The sequence below is a fragment of the Grus americana genome, chromosome 1 (assembly GCF_028858705.1).
Source record: "Grus americana isolate bGruAme1 chromosome 1, bGruAme1.mat, whole genome shotgun sequence".
Classification (NCBI taxonomy): Eukaryota; Metazoa; Chordata; class Aves; order Gruiformes; family Gruidae; genus Grus; species Grus americana.
The window spans coordinates 99,571,622-99,598,470 of record NC_072852.1 but is presented as its reverse complement, the minus strand read 5'-3'; the positions used below and the strand labels follow the sequence as shown (position 1 = coordinate 99,598,470).

The 26,849-nt window shown below is 41.7% G+C and overlaps 1 protein-coding gene across 3 annotated transcripts in view; it reads right to left on the bottom strand.

Moving 5' to 3' along the window:
- The window catches only part of EPHA3 (EPH receptor A3), a 235,338-nt gene that overhangs the window by 78,348 nt on the left and 130,141 nt on the right, over positions 1 to 26,849 (bottom strand). For all 3 annotated transcript variants that reach the window (XM_054846606.1, XM_054846622.1, XM_054846615.1), the window contains exons 4-5: positions 3,478 to 3,633; positions 2,658 to 2,993 (exon numbers count right to left, since the gene is read on the bottom strand). In XM_054846606.1, coding sequence (XP_054702581.1) covers positions 2,658 to 2,993; positions 3,478 to 3,633 — 492 coding nt within the window. The remainder of the gene's footprint in view (positions 1 to 2,657; positions 2,994 to 3,477; positions 3,634 to 26,849) is intronic.

Sequence of the window (26,849 nt, the reverse complement as noted above, 5' to 3'; positions counted from 1 at the left end):
ATAAAACATTCTGCAGTTCTGCCTCAGGATCTTGGAAACCCACATACTTGACAACCAGTGTTTTGGGTGGGTGAGGAACATTCTGCAGAACAGCCTTCACTAAGCTGGGATGGGCCCTGACAACACTTGAAAAAAAACCACGTGGATACTGACAATCCGGGATCAAAACTGCAGCTTCATCCTACCCATTGCAAGGGTACAGGCCCCTCCAATCAAAGTTGGCAGAAGTGAAATAGCCTGGATTCAGGAGAGACTGAGGAGATCCAGGTTGTAGGGACCTTCTATCTCTCCAAAACTCACAGCCTCTTGACTGATGTTGTTCCTTCTGCCACCTTGCCAGGGTCTCTGTCCCCTGGCCCTGGCTGGCCATACTGGACTGTGTCACCCCAGGTGATACCCCATCCACAGAACAACCCCCCAAAGCAACACACCTCTCCCACTTCCTCGAGTCCAGCAGAGCTCAGTCATTTAAACCACAGCTTGACCCAACGGGTGGGTACCTCTGTCCTTGAAGGAACCCACCTAAAGTCAGACAGCACAAATAATAGCCCTAGAGTCACAATTGGCTTTTGGAGTCTTTTGGTCTCTTCCAGGTCCAGCTCAATGGTGCTTTCACTCTTTTTTGAAACACTCCCCAGTTAAACCCTTAATTATAATGTAATCTAAGATCTCCAGACTTGCCCCCTCCACCCCCGCCCAGGTGTTTAAGTATGACATTGGCTAAAAATAGGCTTCTGGTGATCTAAGCTTTTGTGATCTAACCAGGAAGGGAATGCAAGAGAAATTGCATTTTTGTAATTATGCTTTAAAAGATGACTTAAATACATATTTAAGGTCCAATTTTAGCAACCTGTGGAACATCTAGGGGAATTCTAATATAGGAAACCAATCGGCACGATCAAGAGATAGCACAATTAAGCCTGTAGTAACCCACACCACTTAAATGTACTTAAAGCAAAAATGGGCTATGCATAAAAGTAGAAAACAAACAAATTGCTTAAGCACCCTGTGGGTTGCATTAAACAAAGCTGCTATTGCCAGAAATGTATTGTCTCTGCCACATCACAGGAACCGTGCGTTCCAAACCAAAACAAAAATCCACCTTGCATCGCGGTGCAAAGGCAGCCAGCTCCGGGACCTGGGGAAGCACACTGCAAAGCAGGAGGCCTCTGCAGAGAAACACCTTTCACTGATCCTACAGAGTTCATTCTAAAGAGTGTCTCCAGGTGATTTCTAACTGCTATGGTGATGAACAGACTGAAAGGCAGTTATCTCTGATATAAAACAAACAAACAAACAAACAAACAAACAAAAAACCCCCAAAAAACAGAAGAAAAGAGAGCAACTAAACAAAGGCTGCTCAAGTTGCTGACACAAATATCCAAAAAATGTAACTATAACAGTAGCAAATTGTTTGGAATGGACATAAAATACATGTTTCAGAGCTGAAGTTAACACCTAACTGAGAAAGAGATCATGTGAAGATGCTTCAGTTGGGTAGATGCACCTCTGTCTGCCTACTGCATAGTTAAAAAATCCTCCAGAGCATTTGGAAATGTGGTGACTGCTGTCGGGAAACAGCCTGTTCTCACATTTTTATGCCTCCCACTAAAGCTGATCTGTGATCTGAGCAGAAGAGATATATCCTCTCTAGTGAAAAACACTGCAATAAGATAGCTCACTAGGAGAACAACTCCTTAGAACGATGTTAACTTGGTTTGTGCTTTGAGGAAGACAGAAATGTATGTATTTTGGGGACGGGGTGTGGGGTGGGAGGAGGTGGGAGAAGACGCTGCACGCACACATGCTTTCAGTACAAAGCTTCCGGACGGTGAACCGCATGGAGCGGAACTGCAGAAATTTCAGGATCTAGTCTTTCTCCTCACTGGCAAATAATGCTCCTAAACAAATGGTACCTAAACAAATACTAGAGAAGAGTCTAGATTCTTCACGTCTTTCAGATAAATGAAACCTTGTCAAAGAGAAACAAATGGTAGCATAGCGCAGCAGTGACAAAAGCTCTGATCTGACAGTCAGGGTGTGCTGCTGTGCTCACGCAGGGCCTTGATGACTTTAATAAGTCTCCACAGAAGTAGAGCAGTCCCTTTGCACACGATCAGCTACAACACCAGGACCTATTTCAGTATTCAGCTGCACACCCCCATCATGTTGGCAATAATTCAGAGTTGGTGAGACAACTTGTAAAGAAAAAAAAAAAAGGCAGCGTTTTAAAGCTCTCTAATTTAATGTTAGCTTTTTATGTGTCTAACATCAAAGCATTTTTTCACTTCTATTTAATCAAAATTAATCACTAAGATTACTACAGTAATTTATGTTGGAGATTATTGAAATGAGTGTTTTATTAAAATCTGGTTTTATTAATAAAACACATTCTGGCTAAGGAATCATATGAGCCTGCTATTAGAGTCTATTAACTGGGGACTGGGAGTTAATCATAACAGTCATGCTGCCAGGTCCTTTGACAGCAACACACACTGGGTTTGTTTCTGCTTTTACTTTTACTAGCAGATTCAAGCCAATTAGTTACCCCAGCACACAAGCGGTCAGAGTACCTCCTGCAAAATACGGAAAGGAGACAAAGGTACGTACATCTCAGTAGTTTTGAACAAAGAAAGGGTAATCGGAAGGAGACTCACCAGCCTGATTAGTTGTGATGCTGACAGCAGCAAATTGTCTGGAAAGTGTACTCGAGTCAGATACCCCGTTGACTGCATCAATCTCAAAAGTGTAATTGGTATGTGCCAAAAGGTCCACTACTGTCACCGTGGTGTTGGTGAGGCCAGTCTGACGGGGCAAGAATCGCACGTTGTCACTACACGGCTCACACATCTTGATGTTCCCTCCACATTTTTTGCAAATGATGTTGAAAGTGACATCCTTCCGACCTCCAGTGTCAAGAGGCCAGCTCCAGTCCAGGATAACAGACGTCTCGTTGATGTTAGAGATAACATTTCTTGGAGCAGAAGGTGGTCCTATGAAGGGAAACAGGAAATCAGAGGGATGGGAATTTCTGTAGTGCTCTAAAATGGGAGTAAACAAGGGCGCAAAAATACAAAAGTCAAAACCATAAATAACCAAACTCTTCTAGTTATTTCCCGTAGACGCTCCTGAAACATTTCACTAGACTACAGACCTAGGCTATCAAGGACCATGTTTTCTTATAGGTAGACAGTACCCTCAGGGTGCAAACCTTCAGGTTTGAGGGCTGAAAATATTGGTAGCAATTTAAAAATCCTAGCTCTGCTTCTTGAGTCTGACAGAGAACAGGAAAGAGAAAACTAAAATAGAAAGACATAAACCCAGCCCACCAATTTTGGGTAGCCTGTCCAACATGTAAGAAGACATGGGAGGCAGTGGATGGCTGACTGCAATGGGACATGAGAGGAAGCAAGCAAGCCGCTGAGATACAGATGGAGGAGCAAGAATGACAGCCCCGAGCACAATGATGCTACTCACTGGTGCAAGCCATGGATGGAGGATCTTTCTCAGAGCGAAAGTAATTCTTTTCACACCTGCAGTTCAGAGACGCATCTTCATAGGTAGAGCTGTGAGGTGGGCATTTGGCACACTTCACGTTGCCAGCAGAGGCTTTGTAGAACCCAGGTCGACAAGCTGCAAAATAACGGCAGTATAGTTTGAAATTCCATGGACATCTCAATTTTAACATGCGACTTTGTTACTGCCCTGGGACCTATCCATATGTAGATCACATTTTGCAGATGCTTATGGTTTACAAATACAGATTTTTCTCATAATGAGAAAGCTGATGGAAATAAAACCTCTTGGTAAAACGGAGCTCTTCATGCTTCAACTTGGATTTGCATTAATTTTGCCTGGAAAACAAAACAGTGTATTGCACCACTAAGAAGAAACATTTTCTATGTTTCACTTGGAGAACTTCACTTATTTGTCTTCTCTTCTGGTTAATTTACCAAAACGTTGGCCCTATCCTGCACAAGAAGCTAACTTCATCCTCTCTCTGCAGCCAAGGTTTGCTTACAAGGGCACACTAAATGTAAACTATGTCTCTTCAGTTCAGCAGAACTAAGCAAGCCAAAACCAAGAAAATAATCTGAACGGTGAAAGTTCTATTCCATTTCTGAAGGACCATGCACCAGGCTCAATGATCTGCTTCAGATACTATCAGGAACTTGCATGGTCTGTACAAGGAGGATGTTTTTTACATTAACCCAGTCCTCTGGGGATGTTGCTTGAACACACAAATGCTTTTTCATTAACACTGGCACACTCCCTCTATTTTGACTCCTGTTGTGTTTTAGACTGATTCAGGGCCACATTTGCATCAGAAGAAAACAGCCTTTGAAATTATAGAAATGAAAAATGTAGCAAATAACTTTTTTATGAAAAACCCATGCAGTGAAATAACACTGATGACTCCTTTCCACCAAGATGATATCATCATCTGAAAATAAAAGAAAATGAAAAAAAAGACCAAAACCAGATAAGAATCAGCAGACTCTACTGTTCAGCTGCTGCTTTTCCCCAAGACATGCATCCTTCTCCAAATAGAATTTACCAAGTAAAAACATTCTGGCTTACACTGGTCACCCACAGGTCTCTACTCATACCTACAACAACCATATACAGACAACCTAACAAAAGGGAGCACATCTTTTGCTACGCTTCAGTTTCACAGCAAACACTGCCTGATGCACAAGCACACTAGGAAAACCCCAATACCTTCTCATTGCAAATACAGTGTAAAAAAAAAAAAAAAAAAAAAAAAGAGTAATACAAAAAACCACATGACTTCTTTTTTGTGTCTGGATGCCAGACAGTTAAGCTTAGACAAAATTGCCCAGGACCTGTCAGTGAATTAAATGCTAATTTGAAGCCAAAAGAATGGGTTTGCCAGTCTTAGTGTAAGCCTAAACGGGGACACACATTTCAGTTTTGCTTATTCTATTGGGTTTGCGTGGCAAGGTTTTGGTAGCAGAGGGACTACAGAGGGGGCTTCTGTGAGAAGCTGCTAGAAGCTTCCCCTGTGTCTGACAGAGCCAATGCCAGCCGGCTCCAAGACGGACCCACTGCTGGCCAAGGCTGAGCCCATCAGTGACAATGGTAGCGCCTCTGGCATCACATAGTTAAAAAGGGGGGAAAAAGCATTAGGAGTAAGTGTAGCCAGAGAGAGGAGTAAGAAGATGTAAGAAACTCTGCAGACACCAAGGTCAGTGCAGAAGGAGGGGGAGGAGGTGCTCCAGACACCAGAGCAGAGATCCCCCTGCAGCCCATGGTGAAGGCCATGGTGAGGCAGGCTGTCCCCCTGCAGCCCATGGAGGTTGATGGTGGAGCAGATATCCACCTGCAGCCCGTGGAGGACCCCACACCGGAGCAGGTGGAGGCACCTGAAGGAGGCTGTGGCCTGCGGGAAGCCCACGCTGGAGCAAGCTCCTGGCAGGACCTGTGGCCCCGTGGAGAGAGGAGCCCAGGCTGGAGCAGGTTTGCTGGCAGGACTTGTGACCTCATGGGGGACCCACGCTGGAGCAGTTTGCTCCTGAAGGTCTGCATCCCATGGGAGAGACCCACGCTGGAGCAGTTTGTGAAGGACTGTAGCCCGTGGGAAGGACTCACGTTGCAGAAGTTCCTGGAGGACTACCTCCTGTGAGAGGGACCCCATGCTGGAGCAGGGGAACGATGAGAGGAGTCCTCTCCCTGAGGATGAAGGAGCGGCAGAAACAACATGTGATGAACTGACCGTAACCCCCATTCCCCGTCCCCCTGTGCTGCTGGGGGGGGAGGTAGAAAATCAGGAGTGAAGTTAAGCCTGGGAAGAAGGGAGGGGTAGGGGGAGGTGTTTTTAAGATTTGGTTTTGTTTCTTATTACTCTGATGTGATTGGTAATAAATTAATTTTTTTCCCCAAGTCAAGTCTGTTTTGCCTGTGACAGTAATTGGTGAGTGATCTCTCCCTGTCCTTATCTTCACCCATGAGCCTTTTATATTTTTTTCTCCCCCCTGTGCAGCCGAGGAGGGGAGTGAGAGAGTGGCTTTGGCGTGCACCTGGCCTCCAGCCAGGGTCAACCCACCAGACTTATGGAGATGAACTGATTCATAAATGTAGTATAAAATCCAAGATACAAGACTATGTGGTCTTTCGTGTTCATTCGTGCACCGCTCAAACAGAAAAGTATTTGGATGGGCAACCTGAAGTGGAAAAAAAGTCAGAATAAAAATCCCAGCATCTTTGTAAGTGATGGAGGAGAGAGGGAAACTGCAGCATTAAACTGGATGTTCAGCTCCCACATTATCGTCCATAACCAAAACCTAACTGAATATCTGGGTTAGGCAAATTTGTTGACTAGGTCCTGGTGCCAAGCACCTGAGTGAAACACACTGGCAAGCAGAGAGAGAACAAATCCCTGTACAGTCATATGTCCTACTCTGAAACAGCTTAATAAAGGAAACCCTCCTCACGCTGCACTGAGCACAGTGTGAGAAGCACGAAACGTTTCACCAGGAAGCGCTAATCTCAGCCACTCTTGGGTACTTCACAGCCCTTGCAAATCACGGCGCCTGGCTGCAGCTGCTCCCGCCGACTTCTGCGCTAGCACGGCAGCTGGGAAAGACACCTCCTGCTCCAAGGTCTCTCCTGCAAGCTCCGAGGAAACAATCCCGAGTTTGAGCCTCTGAGGCGAGGGCCCAACAGGCAATCTGTGAAAGCAGAACTGCTAAAAATGACCTTGTGGCGAAGTTCAGAGAGCCTAACGCCAACCCGCCCGATCTGTCACAGCCTGTCCTCCTCCAGCCGTTGTTGCTTATGTTTCCGTCTCCTGGAAGGCTGCAGGGGTCTTTGGGGATTTCTGTTTAACTTGAGGAAATAAAGGAAACCTAAGTCCCTCTTAAACACCTCCACCGGGAGAAAATGCAGCAGGAAACAGAATTGGCTTTTTTGGTTTTGTTGTTATTGCGTCAGCCTTTCAAGACTGAAATCTCATTCCCTCCCAAATACCGCCCCATGGTGCAGGTGCCGTACCTAGAGCGAGCCTCTTTGGTCTCCCTCTGTCAGCCAGAGGAGCCTCAAATGTTTTTGCTGTCTCTGGGCACAGCACGGCCACTCCTGGCCCTAAGACAATGAGCCGGGCAGAAAAGAACAGATGCCAATCCCGCTCTTACCAGCACTAGTAACTAAGCAAACACATTAAGGAATAAACATCGCACTACATCTGTCCAGCTAATTACACAGCACTTTCACCAAAACCTCCCATGGAAACGTACTGCCAGGTATAAAACTCAAATGGTTTCACTTAACCGTATCGACTCAACTCGAAGGGACATTTTTATATTTATGGTCAGGCATACACAAGATAAAGATGTATTTATGACTATATACAGTATAATGTTTTAATAATTTTATATGCTAGCTTAATGTAAAGATTGGAAAAAGACTAATAACCTGAAACGGAACCTTTGTCACGTGGTTGGTCTTCCTACAAGACACAATTTCCACTGCTTATTAAGAATAATTTATTCATAGCATCATAACACATGGGCATTCATTTATAGGATGGAACTACAATAAGACTGTTTATTTGGGATGCTTTTAAAGCACCTACCACCAACATTTTAATACGGCAATGAATTTAACATAAGTAAACAAGCTTGCGTAAGCAGTCGACAGACTTTTGTGGGGTGAGGAAGAGAAAGGAAGGAATCAAACTGCTCCATTAATAAATGTCTCATCCCTCAGGTGAAAACTCATAGACCTCATTAAAGAAAAGGTGGTGGTGGTGTGGAGCCAGGAAAAAAAAAGTATAAAGAAAGAGAAGCATGCAGGAAGCACCCTGGTAACGTGAGAATAGGCTTTTTCTTTTCCATAGGGACAGGGATTTCATCATTTTGTGCTTCTACTATTTCGGTACAGAGTGAGCGGTCCGGGCAGGGGGATGAGTCGGTGGGATCCCTGCTGCCCCAGTATGCACTCGCCAGGGCATCCCAATCTTGTGTCTTCCCCCCAGGCTGCCTCGTGCTTTCTGTCTTTGTCTGTCAGAGCAATTTAAGATTATTCACAACTGCAGCCCAAAAGAGGAAAAAAAAAATGCAATTATACTTGAAACTGAAGCTTGGAAAAGCGAGTGCCAATAGAAAATGTTGTCAATGTACTTACTATTCTTTTCCTACTCGCTTTTTAATTCTGATATATAACAGAAAAAAAAAATGAAGCCTTTACTTCAAAAGGCATTCTTTTTTTATGTCAGAAAAATTGGATTACATGAACTGATGGAAGAAGGTTTGGGTTTTTGAGGTGAATACCGTGGCTTTGGTTTCCTATACCTTAGCATAGGAAGTCTTCACAGAATCCGTAATTTCAGCATGGGAACCAGCTGTGAACAGCAGTTGCTTTTTCTCAACATTTTCTTCTAGAAGCTAAGAAATTTTCCTTTCCCTCACAAGGGAAAACGACGTGGGAGGAAGTAGATGCAATGGGCCGGGAAGAAAAACCTCTCGGCACACTAAAAGTGAGTAAAGAAAACCTTGAGAGTTTCTACATACATGATATAAACTGTACAGCAAGGCTGTCTGGTTTTGTTTCTTAAGAAGGTCTCCTCAAGTCAGATGCCCAGTACCTGCTGGCCCCAGTGACTCCTGTGATAACTCCAAAGCGCAATATTATTTTAAAACCATAGGCAGTCTGATTTCAATCTCCTCTGTTTGAGTGTGAGCCACGCTGACTTTATGTCAGTTGTCCTTGTTACTGTATGATAATGAATTTCCTTAAGCTATAACAGACGAGTCTGCCTCAGAGACAGAGAGAGGGGAAAGTTATTTCAGTGAAAGAAAAACAAATGCACGTAGCAATCTACAGTAGTTACTGCTTAAAAAAAATGTGACTATCTTTTCAACAAAGTGAATTTTGCCTCTGTTTGAGATGAAAGCATGGTCCTAATTAAGGGTTAAATGATTCATTTCAATTTGAATTAATTTTAAATTAAAATATAAAGCTGTTAGTAAATAGGAGCATTTTCGTATTCAGACCCTGCAGCCCCCTATACACAGAGCAATATCACCAGTTCCCAGCCGTAAATACCAACTAACGACCTGAGCCCGCGCTGCCTGAGCAGGCGACTTCCCAGCCCCGCTGCTCCGGGCCTGACAGGGACCATTTCCCTGCACAAGGTCAAAGCAACTCCTGATTTGCAAAATGAGCCGCGCTGCTCCCCGCTCCTACAGGCACTCTGCTTGCTGTGCTCTGAGCAGAGGCGCGATGCTTCGGGGCAAGGCTCAAGCATCGCAACGCACTGGAAGCGGATAAATGCAGCCATGAGAGCGGGCGTGCAACGGGCAGCATCCTCCAAGCGATCGAGCGTTTCCTTCCTTTGCTCCTCTGCTCTTCAGTGAAACAGCCCGGGATCCTAGTGCCGCTCTGGCATTAAACTACAGCAGTTAGAAAAGAAGGGAATTCAATCATTAACCTGTACAGCTCACGGATACCTTAACGTTGCCTCACAGTGTGCGATTAGCAAGACGGATGACAGCAACCCTGGGGCAAGCCTCCTGTCCCTGTCCCCTGCAGGGAGGACAGAGAAGCGTCCTCCACACCTGCAGTCAGCGTTAGAGGAGCTTTGCAAACCGCTCCCACTGTCACCTGTGGAAACGGCATGCCAGTGAGCAGCAGCGGAGGTCCTGACGCTGGACCTGAAGCCACAGGATGACCTTTGGCTGTGCTGAGCAGTGAATGGTACCGGCTGGCTCACCCCGATGCCCACGTACAGCCTCGTATCTTTGCAACATCCTCAAGTCCCTTGTAAAAGCATTTGCACGGCTCTTTTTTCTCACTACACATATTATGGTCATGCTCTGGAGATGCCAACAGCACTATGCTTATCACCAGTAACAGAACGGCACGTTCGCCCACCCATAGATACATGTGCACAAGCAAAATGAGATGTAACACAGCTGTCAGTGTGTGAAAATGGATGGCATAACAAGCAGCATAGATTAACCTTATAAAACTTTTGAAACAATTTTATTTTCTTTGGGCGAGTCATGTCTTTCCTTTCTTGCACTTGTTTATATCTTTGAGAAACAAAAAGGTGAAAATCATGATTAACTTTAAATGAATATTTCAAAACTGTTCATTTCACACTTCCGTCACAAATTATATCCAGCCATATGCATGACTCTTGCTACATTAAAAATAACACTATATAGATATGGTATAGTTCTGGCTCAGACACATGAAGTGTAGGAAATGAAGGTAGGATTCTGCCCTGAGTCATCCCGCCCTCAGTTTGTATGATATGTCATTCACAACACTGAAAATGTCTCATTTTTACCTCCCTTGTTCACTACGGCACCCGCTCAGCAGGAAACAATGCTTTATAAAGTAATTCCCTGCAAAACCCCTCAGAGCAGGGAAACCATCTTCAGCAGCTCTCACTGTCCATTAGTCTACGAAAAGCCACATAATCTATGGCGTTACATACCTGTACGTGCTCGCTCTCTCTCCTGGGTCTCCAGGTACCTTCCCGCACACCCAAACGGGCTTCTAAAAATTACATCGAGCTGAAGGCACGCTTTTTATCACCAGATCCCAATAAATGGTAAGACACCACTTAAGGGAATCGGTCTCACAGCTAAGTACTGCTCCTTACAGTAGCAACAGAGGTACAGGGCTGGATGTCACCGCCACACTTTGACAACTCCTGTACCTGCTGAGGAGGAGGAGGAGGAAGAGGAGGAGGAGGCAGGGGCAGCCCTAATGCCTGTCAGCAGGTGGGCATCCCCATTAAAGGCTACTGCTGCGCAGGCAGAGCACGCTTTCTCTTTGCGGGGCTGTGGCGCTGCCACATACCCTGTCTGTGCTCAGGAGAGGAGGGAAACAGGAGCGGGAAAGACTTTAGTGAGGGCTGAAAGCTCTGGCAGGGATGGACCCCGTTACCGCCAAGGTAAGAACATCCCCAGGAACAGGTAAGGACACGGGCTGTCCCTCATTGCCCATCGGAGTCCATTCTGTTTGTCGGGGAAATAAAAACTTAACAATTGTTCTTCGCATTCTTTGTATTCTTACGTTGTTGTCCCTGTATTCTTCAGCATACTATACATAACACCTGAAATAATGACAAAACAAGTAGCGCTCGAACCAGCAGCAAAAGCAAGCTAGTCATTTTTCCTGAGCGTTATGAACAAATGAATAAAATCTCAGATTGTATTTTCTGTGCACGAGATGTACTTTTTACTCTGAAAACGCAGGCATCAAATTAAAAGTTGCATTGAAATACTACAGTGAATTCCCACCACTCTTTTCATTATTAGCTATGCAATAGCTCTGGAAAAATGCAACTGTTTCTTACTACAACTTATCTTCCAGCTGCAGATGGAAACATGTATCGTGTACTTTTGCATCTTTAGACTGGAAAATACAGAAATCACAGCCAAAGGCGCTGACAGATTTGGAGAACTACTGCAGCTGTCCACTGCTACAAGAAATCAACAATTAACAAAACTGGTACAATTTCTGTCCTATCGCTAGGCCTCCTCCAGCAGTGAGAGCCCAATAACCTGAGGGCTCAGGAAATGATCTCTCTTCTCTCCACCCCTCTCCTGCCTGGCCAGCCTTTGTGCCAGCAGGACGGACTGTGGGGTACGCGTGGGGCAAGGATTCCCAGCTACGGGACACTGAAATGCCGCTAGAAAAATACTCTTTGGAATGGGCACTTTTCATTTTTTACACCTGAAAGCTCCTGCTATCACAACACCCACCCCCCCCCCCCCCCATATTCAGTAGTATTTAATCTTACTCATGAGTAAATTTCTGCTTTTTCCTCCCCACTTCATATTTTATAGTGATCTGTGACCTTAATCAGATGCTTTTTAAATTGGCTTTACTCCCAGGTCAAGTCATTCAGCAGAAACAATTCCTGTTCTTTGTTTAATAACTGTTACTGGCAGACATATTAATTATATGTACATAAGAGATAGCTTTATCCTGAGGGAATAACACTGCACCTTTCAACTGCAGCCTGCAATAACTCCACGTTACGCCTTGCAGGCTTCTGTGTCTCTTTTCACGAAGCGCGTTACAGCCGTGATTGCTACCAGCATTATTGTTGATAGTGCAATGTCAGAGATAGTAGGTCTAAAACACAGCATTACAGCAAAGATGTTCTTGCTTGTGGGTACACAAATATCTGGTTTCAAAAGGCATAAGGCACTTCAGCTTCTTTGCAGGCAGTTTTGGGGAAAATATCTCTTTCATTAATAGAAAAACATTGAGAACCACAGCCTTGATTCAGAATTAAAACAAACAAAATTCTACCTTAATTCCACCCATACTTAGTGAATCACTTAAGCATGTATTTAAACAGGGAATTTAATAAACCCATGTTTATAAGCACTGTCTTTCACTTTCCCTAAACAAGATGTTTTCCTGAAGCGGAGCCTGCACACACTCAGATATATAAAGCTATCATTTTGTCAAACAAAGAAATGCCATGTTCTGTTTTTATAAAAACTTAATACATACAGAGATGAAAAATAACTTCCTAATTCAAGAAGCTTGTAAAAAAAAAAAATCTAAATTAAAGAAATACCAGAAGAAAAACCACCAGCATCAATTTGAACAGGAAAAAAAAGGTTGTACACATACACACACATAAGGAATGTGGTAGTTTTAAATGACCATTTGGCAAGTATAAAAAGTAAAGAGATAATTTTCCTTGAACTAAAATTACACTATGGACTCCTCAATGGCAAACTAGACCTAGGATCCCAACGGCTTCAAACAATAAATGTTTTCTAACATCAGGCCGAGAGTGCCACAAAGGGATAACGGCTCTGGTTTAGTCTTTCCTCAACCTCCCCCTTCTACGTCAGAACTTTTAAAAAAAACCAAGAACACAAACCAGAAGAACCAACCCACCCACCCCGCCCCCAAAGCAAACCAAACAGGCCTGGTAGACATGGCAGCCCCTGTCCCACAGGACACGAGCTCTCGGGAAGATGCGTCCTTTCCAGCTCGCTGGGAAAATCAAGGTAGTGCCTGGTAATCCAACCCAGGCTAGATCTAGCTTTTAAGTGAAAAACAACTTTCACAACTTAGGGATGTTTATATAGTTTCCCTGTGCCTGAACCAGGCCAGATGAACAGGTTAACAATATGAAAAGTAATATAAATAAAGAAGAACAAATGAATTGTCATACAGATTACATCTAGCCCTAGCACGTACCCTGGTGCCTACCTTGCATCTAATGGTAGCACCATATGAAAGTGCAAGAGAAAGGCCAGTTGGGGATGAGCATTTGCCATCCCTCTTTATTTCACCCTCATCACTATGACCTAGATATTATTTCAAAGACCTGGAAACCCAAGGTTCAATATATCTGCTAATTATGTTTTAGCAAAGATTAATTACAATAATCCTCCATTGTACTGTCTTTCATGTAGAATATCCAATGTTTTTTTGCCAGTTATCAGTCTCAATTAATTTCTCTGACATTCCTCTTTAGTCTAGGTTGTCAATGTGAAGTGAAAAAAATACACCCTTCCTTCAGTTTACCTTCAGATTTGGTAGTCTTTTAACCAAATCAGTGTATCCCTTTTTTTTTTTAAATTATGAGACAGGGAGAACAGCTGCTCCTGATGTAGCCTCTCTAAGCCATTCCTTACTTTACAAAGACATATCATGAACTTATCTTGCTGTGATGACCCATCACAAACTTTTCAATCAGCTTTTATAGGAATATCTTCTATGCCTATCTCTAGTTCTGCAGTGTCATTTATCAGGTGGAAAATGATCTTATTTTTTCATAATGCTTCTGATGAAACAGATTAATTCATATATTGGTCTACATTCTACCTCTTAGCCGCTCTAACACATTTGGGGCTTTTTATTTCCAGCAATCCATTGACCAGGCTTACCTCTCCCAGATGTCTGTGTCAATGCACATGTCCCAGGCCAAAACAGTTAATTTGGACGTATAAAAAAATCTACATTTTCTCTCTGGGAGGGAGGGAAGCAAGATGATTTTGCATTTACTGAGGCTGAATGTTCTTTTCCAACTTTCCACCCCTGTTAACGCATAGAGTGTTGCTGTCCTGTTTTGCAGGTGAAAAAATTAATGCAGAAGAGGTTCCAAACCCAGTGTTCTTTCTTCCAGTGACACCTCCTAATCAAAACGCTGCCTGGTGGGCTGCGTGATGTTACGAAGAGCTCAGTCCAGCTCCCCAGTGACGTAGGTCCACTACTGCAATTAGCATGAATTAGTACTTTTGTTAGTAGTCTCAGCAGAGCTGTGAAATTAATTGGAAAAGAAATTTAACAAATGCCTTTTCCCTTAGAGATATTCTTTCAGGTCAGGGTTGAGGCATATTGATTGAGCAGCATGGGGGAAGCTTATGTTCCTTATGCCCTCGCTGAACCTGTTTTGTAGCTAAAGAGAGAGGACTTTCCTTTCTCTCCTGTCACAAGCAGCCCACTTACATAAAAAAGACAATCAATTTTATAATACTGAAATATTCCAGCTGCTGGTAAAAATAATAATAATAAAAAAAAAGGCTCAATTAATAGCCAGTGGCTAGAATATAATTTTTCATGAACGTTCGCTTTCTCACACCTCAAAGTTAGTTCTTTCAGTTTATCTCTAACTTGCAGAGGTATCCAAAAGATATTGCAGTGTTTCCCCAATTTTAAGATATTTCTAAATTCAACCACTGGAGGCAAGATGTACTGTCCTTCCTTATAAAAAAGAAAAAAGAAGAGAAAAAAAGAAGGAAGAAAGAGAAAAAAAGAAGGAAGAAAGAGAAAAAAAGAAGGAAGAAAGAGAAAAAAAGAAGGAAGAAAGAGAAAAAAAGAAGGAAGAAAGAGAAAAAAAGAAGGAAGAAAGAGAAAAAAAGAAGGAAGAAAGAGAAAAAAAGAAGGAAGAAAGAGAAAAAAAGAAGGAAGAAAGAGAAAAAAAAGAAGGAAGAAAGAGAAAAAAAAGAAGGAAGAAAGAGAAAAAAAAGAAGGAAGAAAGAGAAAAAAAGAAGTTGGCATTTTTAAGCACGAAAAGCTAAAATCATGTGGCTATGCCTCATTCGATGAGGGCTACCGAATCCCTTACTGTTAGTTTCCCTGCCAGGCATTGACATATTGCTGCTTGAAGTCACTGGGAGGTGGTGCTGGGAAAGGGAAGCTCTTAAGAAGAGAAATGGTGCCACAAGGGCAGGTGCTTAAACCTGTATGAAAAAATTCCTATGGTTTAAGCTGCTATCATTACTTGCTGACATAAGTCCGGGATGTAATTTAGTGTATCAGAACACGGTTGTGTAATCTGTGGTTTTTTGTTCAGATCTGGAGAGCACTTTCAAAGCAAAACCCCAGTTCTCCCCTCTTGCCGTGATCTGGTTCACAATGTAAAGTGTCTCCGGAGCACACAAACAGGTACGCTGGATGATGCACTCACTGCTACAGGGAGACTACTGGACACGACTAGAGATATTTGGAGTAAACCGCGCTGAAATGGTTATGGTATTGGCACAGGGTCCTTCGGTCCTTCGCAACAACCGCTTAATGCAACTGATCTGCTCCTCCTCAGCCACGCTACTTGCTAATGTAGACTTAGCTCATCATTACCAGCCTTCAAATATCTCAATGCAGTCAGCTTTGCTAAAATTGTTAGGTATTTTCATACAAACAAAGATTCAAAAAGCCCTGGTAATGGAAAAAGAGGATGATTTTATTATTGGAAGGCCATTGAACATATAACCGCAAATGAACAGACATTATGGTCTGTATTTTACCATGTTTAGTAGGATATGGAATAGGCACAAAGAGAGGTTTCAGTGCTTACTAAAGAAAGGCGTTAACCAGAAGACCAAAACATTATGGCTTCATCATCGTCATAACAACCTCTCTTCTTCATCTGCCTTTTTCACTGACTGTATTTTCATCCTTCCAGTGGAAAGCCTGAAAGTTAACCAGCTACGGCCACTGGGGACATCTGTGCGCTGACAATCTTCTTCTCGCAGCTGAAAGGAAAAGCCCAAGGCTTTTGCAAAACTATCTTAACACTCAAGTGCAGTATTTATACATTGTATGCTTCAGCTTTTATCTGGACTTCCTTGGTATTTTGCCTTTTTAAAAGAAAACTCTTAATTACTTAACATGCATTTTCTATGCATGTATTAAAAACGTCTAGCTTTGCAGGGTAAGCAATTATCCATTGAATAAAAACCCAGTTAAACATAAATTAAAAAAAAAACCAAAACACCCACAGTTCAGCATTTTTATTCACTAATCTGATACCTGTGTGAATTCAGGGGGGGTAGAATCTCAGCTGTTTAGAAAACAAAGAATCTGATGTATTGCATTTTATAGGGTATTTGCTACAGAATTAAATCTCTCCTTATAGTGGTGAAGCTTTACAAACAGTAACAGCAACAAGAACTCAATATTCTCCAACAGCATTCACTTTGAGATGCAGAAAATTCATTGGAAGGGAGAGGAAACTAAGTTTCCAGTATTACATTCTGTATATATTCCCTTTATCAAATGATACTGTGCGCCAGTACAAAATGCCACGTGTTTGATTAACAGTTTTCAATTCCACTGAAGCTCAATACTACCAGCAAGCTAACATCACTGCAGTTTATCAGGAAATGAACTGAAGAACAGCATTACAATATATTTAATGACTCTGCATTGTTTTATACAAAAGCTTTTGCTGTATAGACATCCTACCATTTTCTGACTGAATGAAAAATATTGTAAACACAAAGGATTTAACTACACCAATGTTTTTATTTTCATTTTTCCACTTCTTGCTTCAACAACTCAAAAGCAGAAACCAAGGAGGCTGAAAGGACATACAAAGCCCTCAAAAGTTGAAAGCATTTAGGCAAATCCACCTCAAGATATGAAATTCTGCACCTATCAGTATTAATTGATGGAGAAGAAGGGTTGTGGTGGGTTTATTTTCCTACTGGGAATACTCCCACCTACTCCTTTTAGAATCCTTTGGTGTTGACTAAGAGTTTTGAGCCACACACTCTGCAGTAGAGCTGAAACAATTTTTCTGCTTCATCTTGGAAATAGGGAAGTTACGGCTAGTTACTTTGCTTAGCAAAACGCTGATCAGAGTTCTGTTTCTAAAAGACTCATTTTACTTTTTCTGACCAAATCAGGTTATAAAATCTGATGGCACTTTTGATAATGAAGTAAATTACATGGTAGGATATTGAACCAAAATTGAATCTTACTGGGTCAGGGCAGTCCATTGCTGTCTAGATTATAAGTGATATACCATCACGGTGATGTATATACAACACAGGAAATTATTGCATATTAATAGAATAGTAGTTTAATCAGCCTTATGAAGAATATCCAATATATTCAAGCACAGACATATTTTGATCCGGTTGTAACTGTAGTGAAAGGCCTATATTTTATCATTTAATAAAGCCTTTCAAATTTTCTATTATGTGCAAACATTAAAACAAGTTATAGCCATAGAGAGTAGAGCAAATCTCAAGACAATGAAAAAGGTTTTCTTTCTTGGCTAAGTCACATATTCAGTATTTGTATTTATTTATATTATTTTAAAGAACAAAAAGGCATCTAGAAGGAAGCACTCCACATGCTCTAAACTCATAGTCAAATAGTAAAAAATAGCACATAAACCCAAACAGTATCATGTTTGCTGTGTCCAACAGACTGGACACAAAATATTTGTTTGTTTTATTGCTTACCGAAAAATCAAGTTAAATCAGACAACTGAAGAATATTATTCTCAGATTGCTTTTGGCAAAGCTGTTATTAAAGTATACCCAAGCCCTGTATTCTTTTTCCTTCCACCACCCCAGACACCATACAGCAAGAAACTCTCTCCCTGCCCCGATTCTCATAAATTTCCTTGCAAAGCCTGGGGTGTCCAGAGGCTCAAGACAAAGCAGGTGGAGGTTGCGAAGGCACAGAGCCTCACTGACCACAGCATCCCCCGCTGTGGAGCACATTTCTGAACGCAATCTCAGCACTCCTACGCATAGCAATAGATAGTAAAGGATGGATGACCCCAGCTTTACTTAACATGGAGTATATAGCATATTTCTAACACCACCAAGTATTATGCTGTTGAACATCAACAGAGTAGCCAATTTCTCCAATGAAAACAATCAAGTAAAGAAAGTCTGTTCTTGAAAAGTAAACTTGTAACAGAACTAATTTTCTGATTATTAATATGACTGACTGGGACAATTGGTTTCCAGCATACACAACATTCTGAGCTTTTTGTCATTAAATACCACATTTGAAAAAAATGCCAATTGAACATTGAGAAGTAGACAGTGCTGGGCATCGGACAAGAAACTCCCCTTCCAGACCCTGATTCTTAAATCAGAACCACACTGAAACAGATAAAGTGAAAGCAATACCATTACCTTGCTTTGCAGAAAAGATCCCAAGGCACACAACACACTTAAAAGGATTTCTTTTTTCTTTTCAACAAACAAGACATAAAATCCAGAGACAAATGAGATCCTATGAATGCCTGCTGTCCTCCCAAACTGACGCAGAGAGGAGAATAAGGAAAAGATTCCTCCCTGACTCAGTAAGTGTTTACACGTCGCACACTCATTACTGACCGTGTGCGCTTCTGAGAACCCAGGACTGACAGATCTTAGTCTACACCTGAGGTAAAGGCTTTGCAGATTGGTTAGATCATAGATAAGTTTCCTGGCCACAGCTGGAGCTCCCAGCCCCGGGCTGGGATGCCGTGCACGTTGCAGGCAGGAGCCAGCTCCTGAGGCAACCTGCTGCTCTGGTGCAGCTCATCCAGAGCCTGCTCAAGGACTCAGCTTGGCAAAACTTTGGGCTACAAAAAGAGGTTACTTAAACTGTGCCTTTCTGTAGAGCCGTGGTTCAGCAGATCACGAACTCTCATTTCACCACCGAACCCACAGAATAAGTGTGTATGTCAGTTGTGAGCATCCCACGTGCAGTTTTTCTCCTATGTAAGTGGCGCTCTGCTTCAGACAGATGAATCCGGTTAGTTGAAGTATAACAATAAATGCAAAACCATTCATAAACATGCTCTGCGGCCAATATAAACCTCGGTGCCCATGTAAGTCACTACTTTTATACATTTTTTTCTTGTTCTCCTTGCTGCCTGTGCTCTATGTCAGATTAGAAGTATAGAACAAGCGATTATGATAGGCAAGTATAACCGTATTTTGAAGGTACTGTCAAAATGCATTAGTGAAATGCCATGTTAGAGCATAACTAATCTAAAATGATCTTCCACTAACAAGAATGTCACTAATACTGTGGTCTGCCATACTGACATCATGAAGTAAGACTAAGACAGCTTTCCACAGTTATAAACCTGGCACCACAGATCCAACATCACGCCACCGCAGCTGATTAAGCACTCCAATCCCCACATAGTGCCAAGAAAATGGCACACACAACCCTTCATTCTGGCTTGTTCCCATCTTATAAGGTAATTGTGCAGTGAACCTCCTTCGGACTGCCTTCAATACTGAAAAAATGCCCTTATCTAAACAACGCACGGCCAGCACCATAAGGGCAGGTAGCTTACTCCAGCACCATCACAATTTTCTCCACTGCCCCGTGTCCCCAGGGACAGGGATGATGAGCTGCGGTGCTCAGGGACAGATGGTCCAGCTACAAACAGGGCCACTGATTTGCACAGACTGGGAAGCCAGTCACTGTCAGATACAGCTATAGTTCACTTTCTAACTCTTCCCTAACAAGGAAAACTTTGCTTCTACACGAGGACTCTCTGTTAAGGAACGTTTTGCTCTTTTGCCACTTCTCTTGGTTACAGCGAACACCGGGTTAAATGTGTGTACAGCAAATACGTGAAATGGCTAGCAGCAACTAGCCTTGTTATTCTTGATGAATAATGTAACTTAAGAGCTGTAATACTTACAACTGATTTAATAGCTGCCAACAGTCCCGGTTTAGAAAAGAGTGATGCAATGCTTGTAAATTTGTCTGGAGTCATATTAATCCCCCCTGCTAACCTGCAAGCAGTTGGAAATGTTACTGCCATGCCTGCTCAGTGGCACCCTCTTGTTGCTTTGCTTTATCTGGAGCAATGGTTCTCTCACTCCTCAACTTTTCACAAGTTACTCAGAGACTGATACCACCATGATCAATTCGAGACTCTCACCCAATTTAATAGGTGGCCACTTCCAAAGTTCGGAAGCAAAGATTAAACTCAATGGATTGTCATGGGGAAGAAGGAACAGCACTTCCCAGAGCTGGCCCTTCTAATGAACAGAGGAACATGTGGAGCACTTCCTGCACTTCCTACAATTCTTTCACCCTGAGTCAGCAGGGAGAAAAAATAATTACCTAAAATTCACCAGAAGAAACGTCCAGCTGCCTTAGTGGCCAAGGACAGAAATTCTAGACTTCTGGCTTGCAGGACAATTTGCACGTATCAGCCTTTGTATGTCTGCATTACTGACAGCTCTGAAATGACAAGCTAGTTTCAGAGACAAATGACTTCTTAGACAATTGAAACGGCTGTTCCCAATTCTTTCTATCCTCTTGAAAATATCACTTGCTATACACTACCAAATTCTAGATTTGCATTTAATACTGAAAAGCCACCCCCCTGTCCCCCTCTCCATGCACTCTCCAAAGTCTCCAGTAAGGTTTGGACTTCATATTTATCTCATACTTCTTAGAGTCATTTCTCCATCTTTTACAACTGTGGCACAACAAAGTCAGCATAGGAGTTAGGGCTCAACCAGCAATAGTGTGTTCTACAAAATCATCTTTCTCCTGAAACTCCTGGGTCACAACATGCTCACCTCACAAGGTTAAGGCAACATGATTTCAGTCTCTGCAAGAGCATAACAAAATTTCCAAAGTGGCGGGGGAAGGAAAATAAAACTCTCAGACATTAGGAATGCTTGTCCATGGCAGTTTCATTGTGTATGGCTAATGTTCAACTATTTTAAGAAAGCTGTAACAGCACCTATCACCAAGCAAAACCAACCCATTTTCCCCCTTGCATCTGAAATGTGGGAAAGGATAAAGTGGAGCTCCCTCTCCATTTTTCTTTACCCTTTAATTACTTCAGGTTTTCTTACAAAGAGAACTTTCTCTGAGAAAAGGTTTAAAAAAGAAACCTGTGGCTCTTTCTAGGGCCTCTTTTGATTAAGTAATTTCCATCCCAGAAAAGCAGTGCACAGTCAAAACAATTTCAAAGTGAAGCCTGTAAGCAAACATCAAGTTGAATTTTCTACTGGACCATAAACAGAGGGAAGAAAATATTTAAGGACATAAAGAAAACAGTAGAAAATAACCATAAAACAACAATAGGAGGAGAGACTAAATATTTTTAATTAGCATTTTACCCATCTAATTTCTATTATTTTCAGATAAGCCTACTACCTCAACATTCATTTGCACTAAGATACCACAGTAAAAAGTAGAAGCTGTGTGCAATATTTAAGTAGAATCCTTTCTAATATACAGGAAAAAGTTACTGTGCCATTTTCATAGCCAAATATTCTATGAATTCCAGATTACTAAAATAACTCAGTTTTATAAGAGCTCTTGAAACAGTTCCAACTTAAGCAAGAGAAGAGTTGGCCTGGATGAGCAGTTAGAAATCCATGTGATTGTTCAGTCTTCATGTTTGCTAAATTTAACATCGGCTCTTTGGGAATGGACTCCCAGAGATGAGACAGAAAAGGGACAGTTAGACAATGCCAAGTTCAGTGGTGAACAACTTGGAGTGACAACCTGGTTATCTAATTGTTAGCAGCAGGCAGCAGCAGTTCTAAGTAGCAAATCAGTATGTTCGGGGGTTATGCAAAACAAGAATAATTTACAACAAATTGGTATCAGGAGCACTTTTAATCAGCCACGATCTGAAAATCCCAAATTCCCACTAAAATAAATTGGAATTGCATTTGCTGCTACCTAGCCTGATTTTGACTGCAGGAATGTTGAGTAGCAAAACCAGATTAGTAGGGACTTGGCTTTCTCTATAGACTTTAATTATATACTCGAGACTGGGAAAATGAACATACGAAATGGCAGAAAAGTTATTAAAAAGTTATTATACAGGCCAGTCTTTTGCCCAGGTATGGAAAACAGGGTCCAACTCTGAGTCCAAGAGATCCCAAATGACTATTCAGCTACTGAAGCAGTGACTTAGTTCAGGGGTGGATGAAGAGAACAGAAAAGATAAAAAGGGGGTGGGGGTAATCACAACCCTCTCCTCTGGAAAATTTAAAAGGTTGTTTCCAGGGGTAACACCAGTGAAAGGGAACACGATCAGATTATAAATGATAAATAACCAGTCAGCATGGGAAAAGTAGGTAAAGTTGATCTTGCATCTGGGGAGAGACTGGAAGTCCTCTCAAGATCCCTGGCCGCCCACTTCGATGGCCCTGCAGTAGGGTCCTTCCTTACTCTCTCCCACCTTGAGACAGGGCCAGGAACTTCTTGGACGGGCCTTTAAAACCCATGAGAAAGAAATACTTTTGCATCATCGCATATTCACAAGTAGAAAAACAGGCCACAAACAACATAGGAATAATCACTGTCAGAAAGCGGACACCGGACTAGAAAACCACTTGTCATCCATTCCACATGGTAGTCCCTACAAATCCCTAAATTTCATAGAATTATAACAGCATAACTGGCTAAGGTATGTTTTTGTCTTTCAGCAATTGCTATAGAAACTTCTGTGTATCAATATTTTTCCTAGCTATATCTTCATACTTCAATCTGAAGCTTTGCATTTTTATACTTAGCAATAAAATAAGACCATTCCTCCTCTGCAGCAGCTGAAACATATACCTAATGGATACATAATAAGAAGTACTTGTAAAAATTATTTTAAAAAAATATCTTTCAAAACCTCATCTCAAAAACCTCACTTTTTTCGTTTTGTTTTTTCTTTTTTTCTTTTTTTTTGGGGGGGGGAAGGGGGGGTGGGCTATGTTTAGAAGTAGACAACAGAGTTCAAACATGACTGACTAGCCACAACATAAGAGCAATAGCAACTGCATCTGCGTGTGTTCTTCACCTGGTGTAAAAATGAGAGTGCAAAATGCACTTGTGTAAGCTTCCTTCATCGTTTACTGTGGGCTACAGGCATGCCAGATCCTCGCCCTTCCTCCACACCGTGACTTAACTCACCTGCAGTAACTCCCGTGCACAGCTAAGCTCTAAGAGAACAACTGCAATCTGTATTAAACCATTGCAAGAGGTTTCAGCAGATCTAAAGAAATTAAATTTTAATTTGGCTGGCTGATGCTAATCACATTTCAGGTAACTAGCAGAGAAAGATGGACCACCTAAATGTGTGCATTAACCTATTTTAGTTCCGTGACTGTAAATCTCTCTGCACATCTTTAGCTTAATAGTCATTTATATCAGCTTATCTTAAATAGTTTCTTAAGCAATTCCAGGTAAAACAAAATTAGGCTGAAATTAAGCCAGGATCTATACAAAAGCAGCGCTAGCTGAAATAAATCAATTTCAAACAACCTCACCTAAAGCTACGCAGCTTGCTGATGCACTAAACAAGAATATAAGCACTAAATCCAAGTAAGTTTCTTAAATCAGAATAATGTCCACATATGTGTTTGCAATTATCTAATTAGGCTGTTGTCACTAATCAGGATACTGACATACCTAATGGAAAATCTGGATGTGAGCCGACAGGTTTTGCTGATAAACATAGATCAAAAATCTATGCTAAAATACATATTACAAAATGACTGATTCTGGCATTTCTAAAATTCCTGCAGGAAAATCCCAACACACACTGGAAAGAGGTCAAAAGCATACAAATTCTACACCAGTAGTTTAATTACTTAATTCCCAAATTTTAGGACAGGACTGCTGAGTCCCACCTTGTCCTATTTGTTCATTCCCATTGTCTTTCCACAACAGCATCCCAGGACTTCTCTATTTTTTTCACTTTGCTTGCTTTATTTGGCTGAGCATTTCTCAAGCCTTCTTCCTCAGCTCAGAGCCCCGCCACCACCACAGCTCCCGTGACAGCGCTCACACATCTGCCCTGCCCTGGCCACCCTGCTGCGCAGAACAGACCACACCAGAACATCACAGTTGTGTTCTCATGTTTTCCTTTCACCTGTGCCATTACATTACAAGAACAATTTTCTGTGATTTCCTCAAGGCTCGTTATTACATAGATACAGCAGAATATTTGCCTAATTTTCCAAAAAACAATTTTTGATTTTCCTTAGAGGTGGTGGTGGCAGCTAGGAAGGATTTCCTAGTTGTCCTAAAAATGAGACTTTCATCTTCACAGTTGCCTCTAAAGTGCAAGTCACCCATCCAGCATTCTTATTTTGAAGCTGTTTTACTGAGCGCTTTATTTCCTTTAACATGAAGTTTGGTGAATGAAGCAGTTTCTAGGACAACTTCCAATTCGCGCAACGATTGATTTATGTTAGCTTGATCTATGATGATTCCAATGGATCTTGTTAACCAATATTTGCCCCAGACAAGTATGAATATATATATTTATTTATATGTATAAATATATGGTGTTTATATATATATATAAAAGGAGAAATGTATAAGCAGTAACAAATGAATGCAGTAACATTAGTTATGGGAATTTCTTATTAGGAAGAACAACGCATCTATTCCATTATTTACTGTTTTATGTTCCTAAACACAAAATATTAGAAACTTAACACAACCATTTTCAGTGTCAGTATGTTCATTTCCTTTAGCCATCTGCTATTAAAGCTAAACATAGTTGGTTGAGTATCAGAGATACAGAGCTGCCAGACGTTACTACGAACAACCTGTGGTACCGTGCAGAAATTCAGGTTCTCTTCCACACAAAGCCGATTCAAGCAGCAGACTGCCAAACATATTTCTATTTCAGAATAATCCTTTGTTGGAGTTCAAGATTCTTATTATTCTGCACACACAGAGAAATGGCCTACTGAGTTCCAGCCTGTTCCATCTCTTTAGAAACAGTCATTCATTATACAGCTCCAAGACCTACAACTCCTCCTTATACAGCTCCTGAGGCTGCAGGTTGCTGCTACACATGACTGGAGCTGGGCACGAGTAATGTAAAGTCCCTTTGTTATCCCACCCACTCATTTTCTGCCACCGAGATTAAGACCTAGCACGGAAGAAAGGTAATAACAACATTCTCAGGTTTATTTTACTGGTGAACTTTGGTATTCGTCATGAATAAGAGGAGGGGGGAAAAAAAAAAAAGAAAGAGAAAGATGATCAGTTATAATAATCTGCTGAAGTTTTATTTGAATAGAAAGGATTTGACGTATATGAACCATTGAATAAAAAAGAGAATCGTCTTTGGAACGGCATTGCCAAAATATAGTATAAGAACCCGCATGGAAAATATTTCCTGAGATAAAGGGGTAAGCTGGCAGAATACGCACATGCACTGACTAATGTGGAAATAAATACAACCACATTCAGAGACATACTGGAACGTCATCAAGGCAGTATCTGAATTCTCCAAGGACCACTAGGCAACTCCAAGGATATTACCCATCTCCATAAAACGTCCTCGGCTGATGCTATTGCAGATGTGGCAAATGCAGTTGACAAGACTAGATAAATGGATTTAAAACTTCAGTGAGTCCATATGGGGCATTTCAGAGAAATCAAGACTGCACAGAGAAGACAAGCTAACCAGAAGCAGACAGTACTAAACTAAGGCTATAAACAGCTGTGCAACGGGATACTTCTGCAGAAAAAAGCCAGTACAGGGTTGGCATGTAAAATGATGTGTTGCTTCAAGATCATACTTTTGAATTTCATGCAATAGCAAGTGTGAAGCTACAACTGGAGCATCTTACATTCTTATCGCAACTTTAAAAAAAAATACTATTGTGTTAGGTCGAGGACAGACAAATTTCTGGTTTGGAGTTGAAGAAAGAGTACCGTTCCCAGGCATGCCCAATCTCTCACCCAGTATGCTGGGACAATTCGGTCCATCTACCCGTTACCTGGTGGTGAAGTGTGTATGTAAAGTGTTTTCACTAGAAATGCCTATCAACTCTGTCCAGAAAAGCATCCAGAAAATGTCAGGAAAGAAAATGCTGTGTTTGTTCAGAAAGCAGGGTTTTTTAAGAATAGTTTTATCAGCTAAAGAGGAAAAGAAAAAAACTGCTAAAATTTAACATTATTCGTAAAAGCCTAAGAGGTATTCATAAAAAGTGAGGCAAGTGCAAGAGAAAAATGCCTGTAGTCAAGAAACTAAAGCTAACATTTGAAAAGATTAAAAGGAAACTACTAAAAACAAATAGCGTAATGAGTTGGCAAAGGAGATTCTGAGATCACCATTTCAAACAGAGGCTTCAAGGTTCGATGTGACAAAGAACTACTGTAGAAAACCAGCAGTACTGTCATGTAATAACCCAAAGCTAAGTACAAAATGACTCCAGAAGCTCTTTTTCAGCCCTAATATCTCTGACTCTTACTTTCAACCTTTGCCATGACATGATTTGGTTATAAACAAAGAAGCATAATGACCTTGCTCCCTGTCAGCCATTAGACAAGCAAGCGCGAGCACCGAACGCTGAAACGTGGTTACGACCCACATCTTGAGAACACGTGTTCCGGGACCTTGGAGTCTCCTCTTGCAAAATATAATTTAAATGACTTGAACAGCTTTGTTCTTACCAGTTAAAACTCAAGTGTCTTGGCTGGGTGGTTGAGAAAAGTTCTTGCAGCACTTCCCTGCTCTAATCCTGGCATGAGCTACTGTTGTTAATCCTTTGCTTTCCTAAGAACTAAATTCATTATTATTTTGAATAGCCATGGCAGATGCTGAACTGGTGCTATTCACGCATGCAGAGAGAGATGAGGGGCCCTCCTCT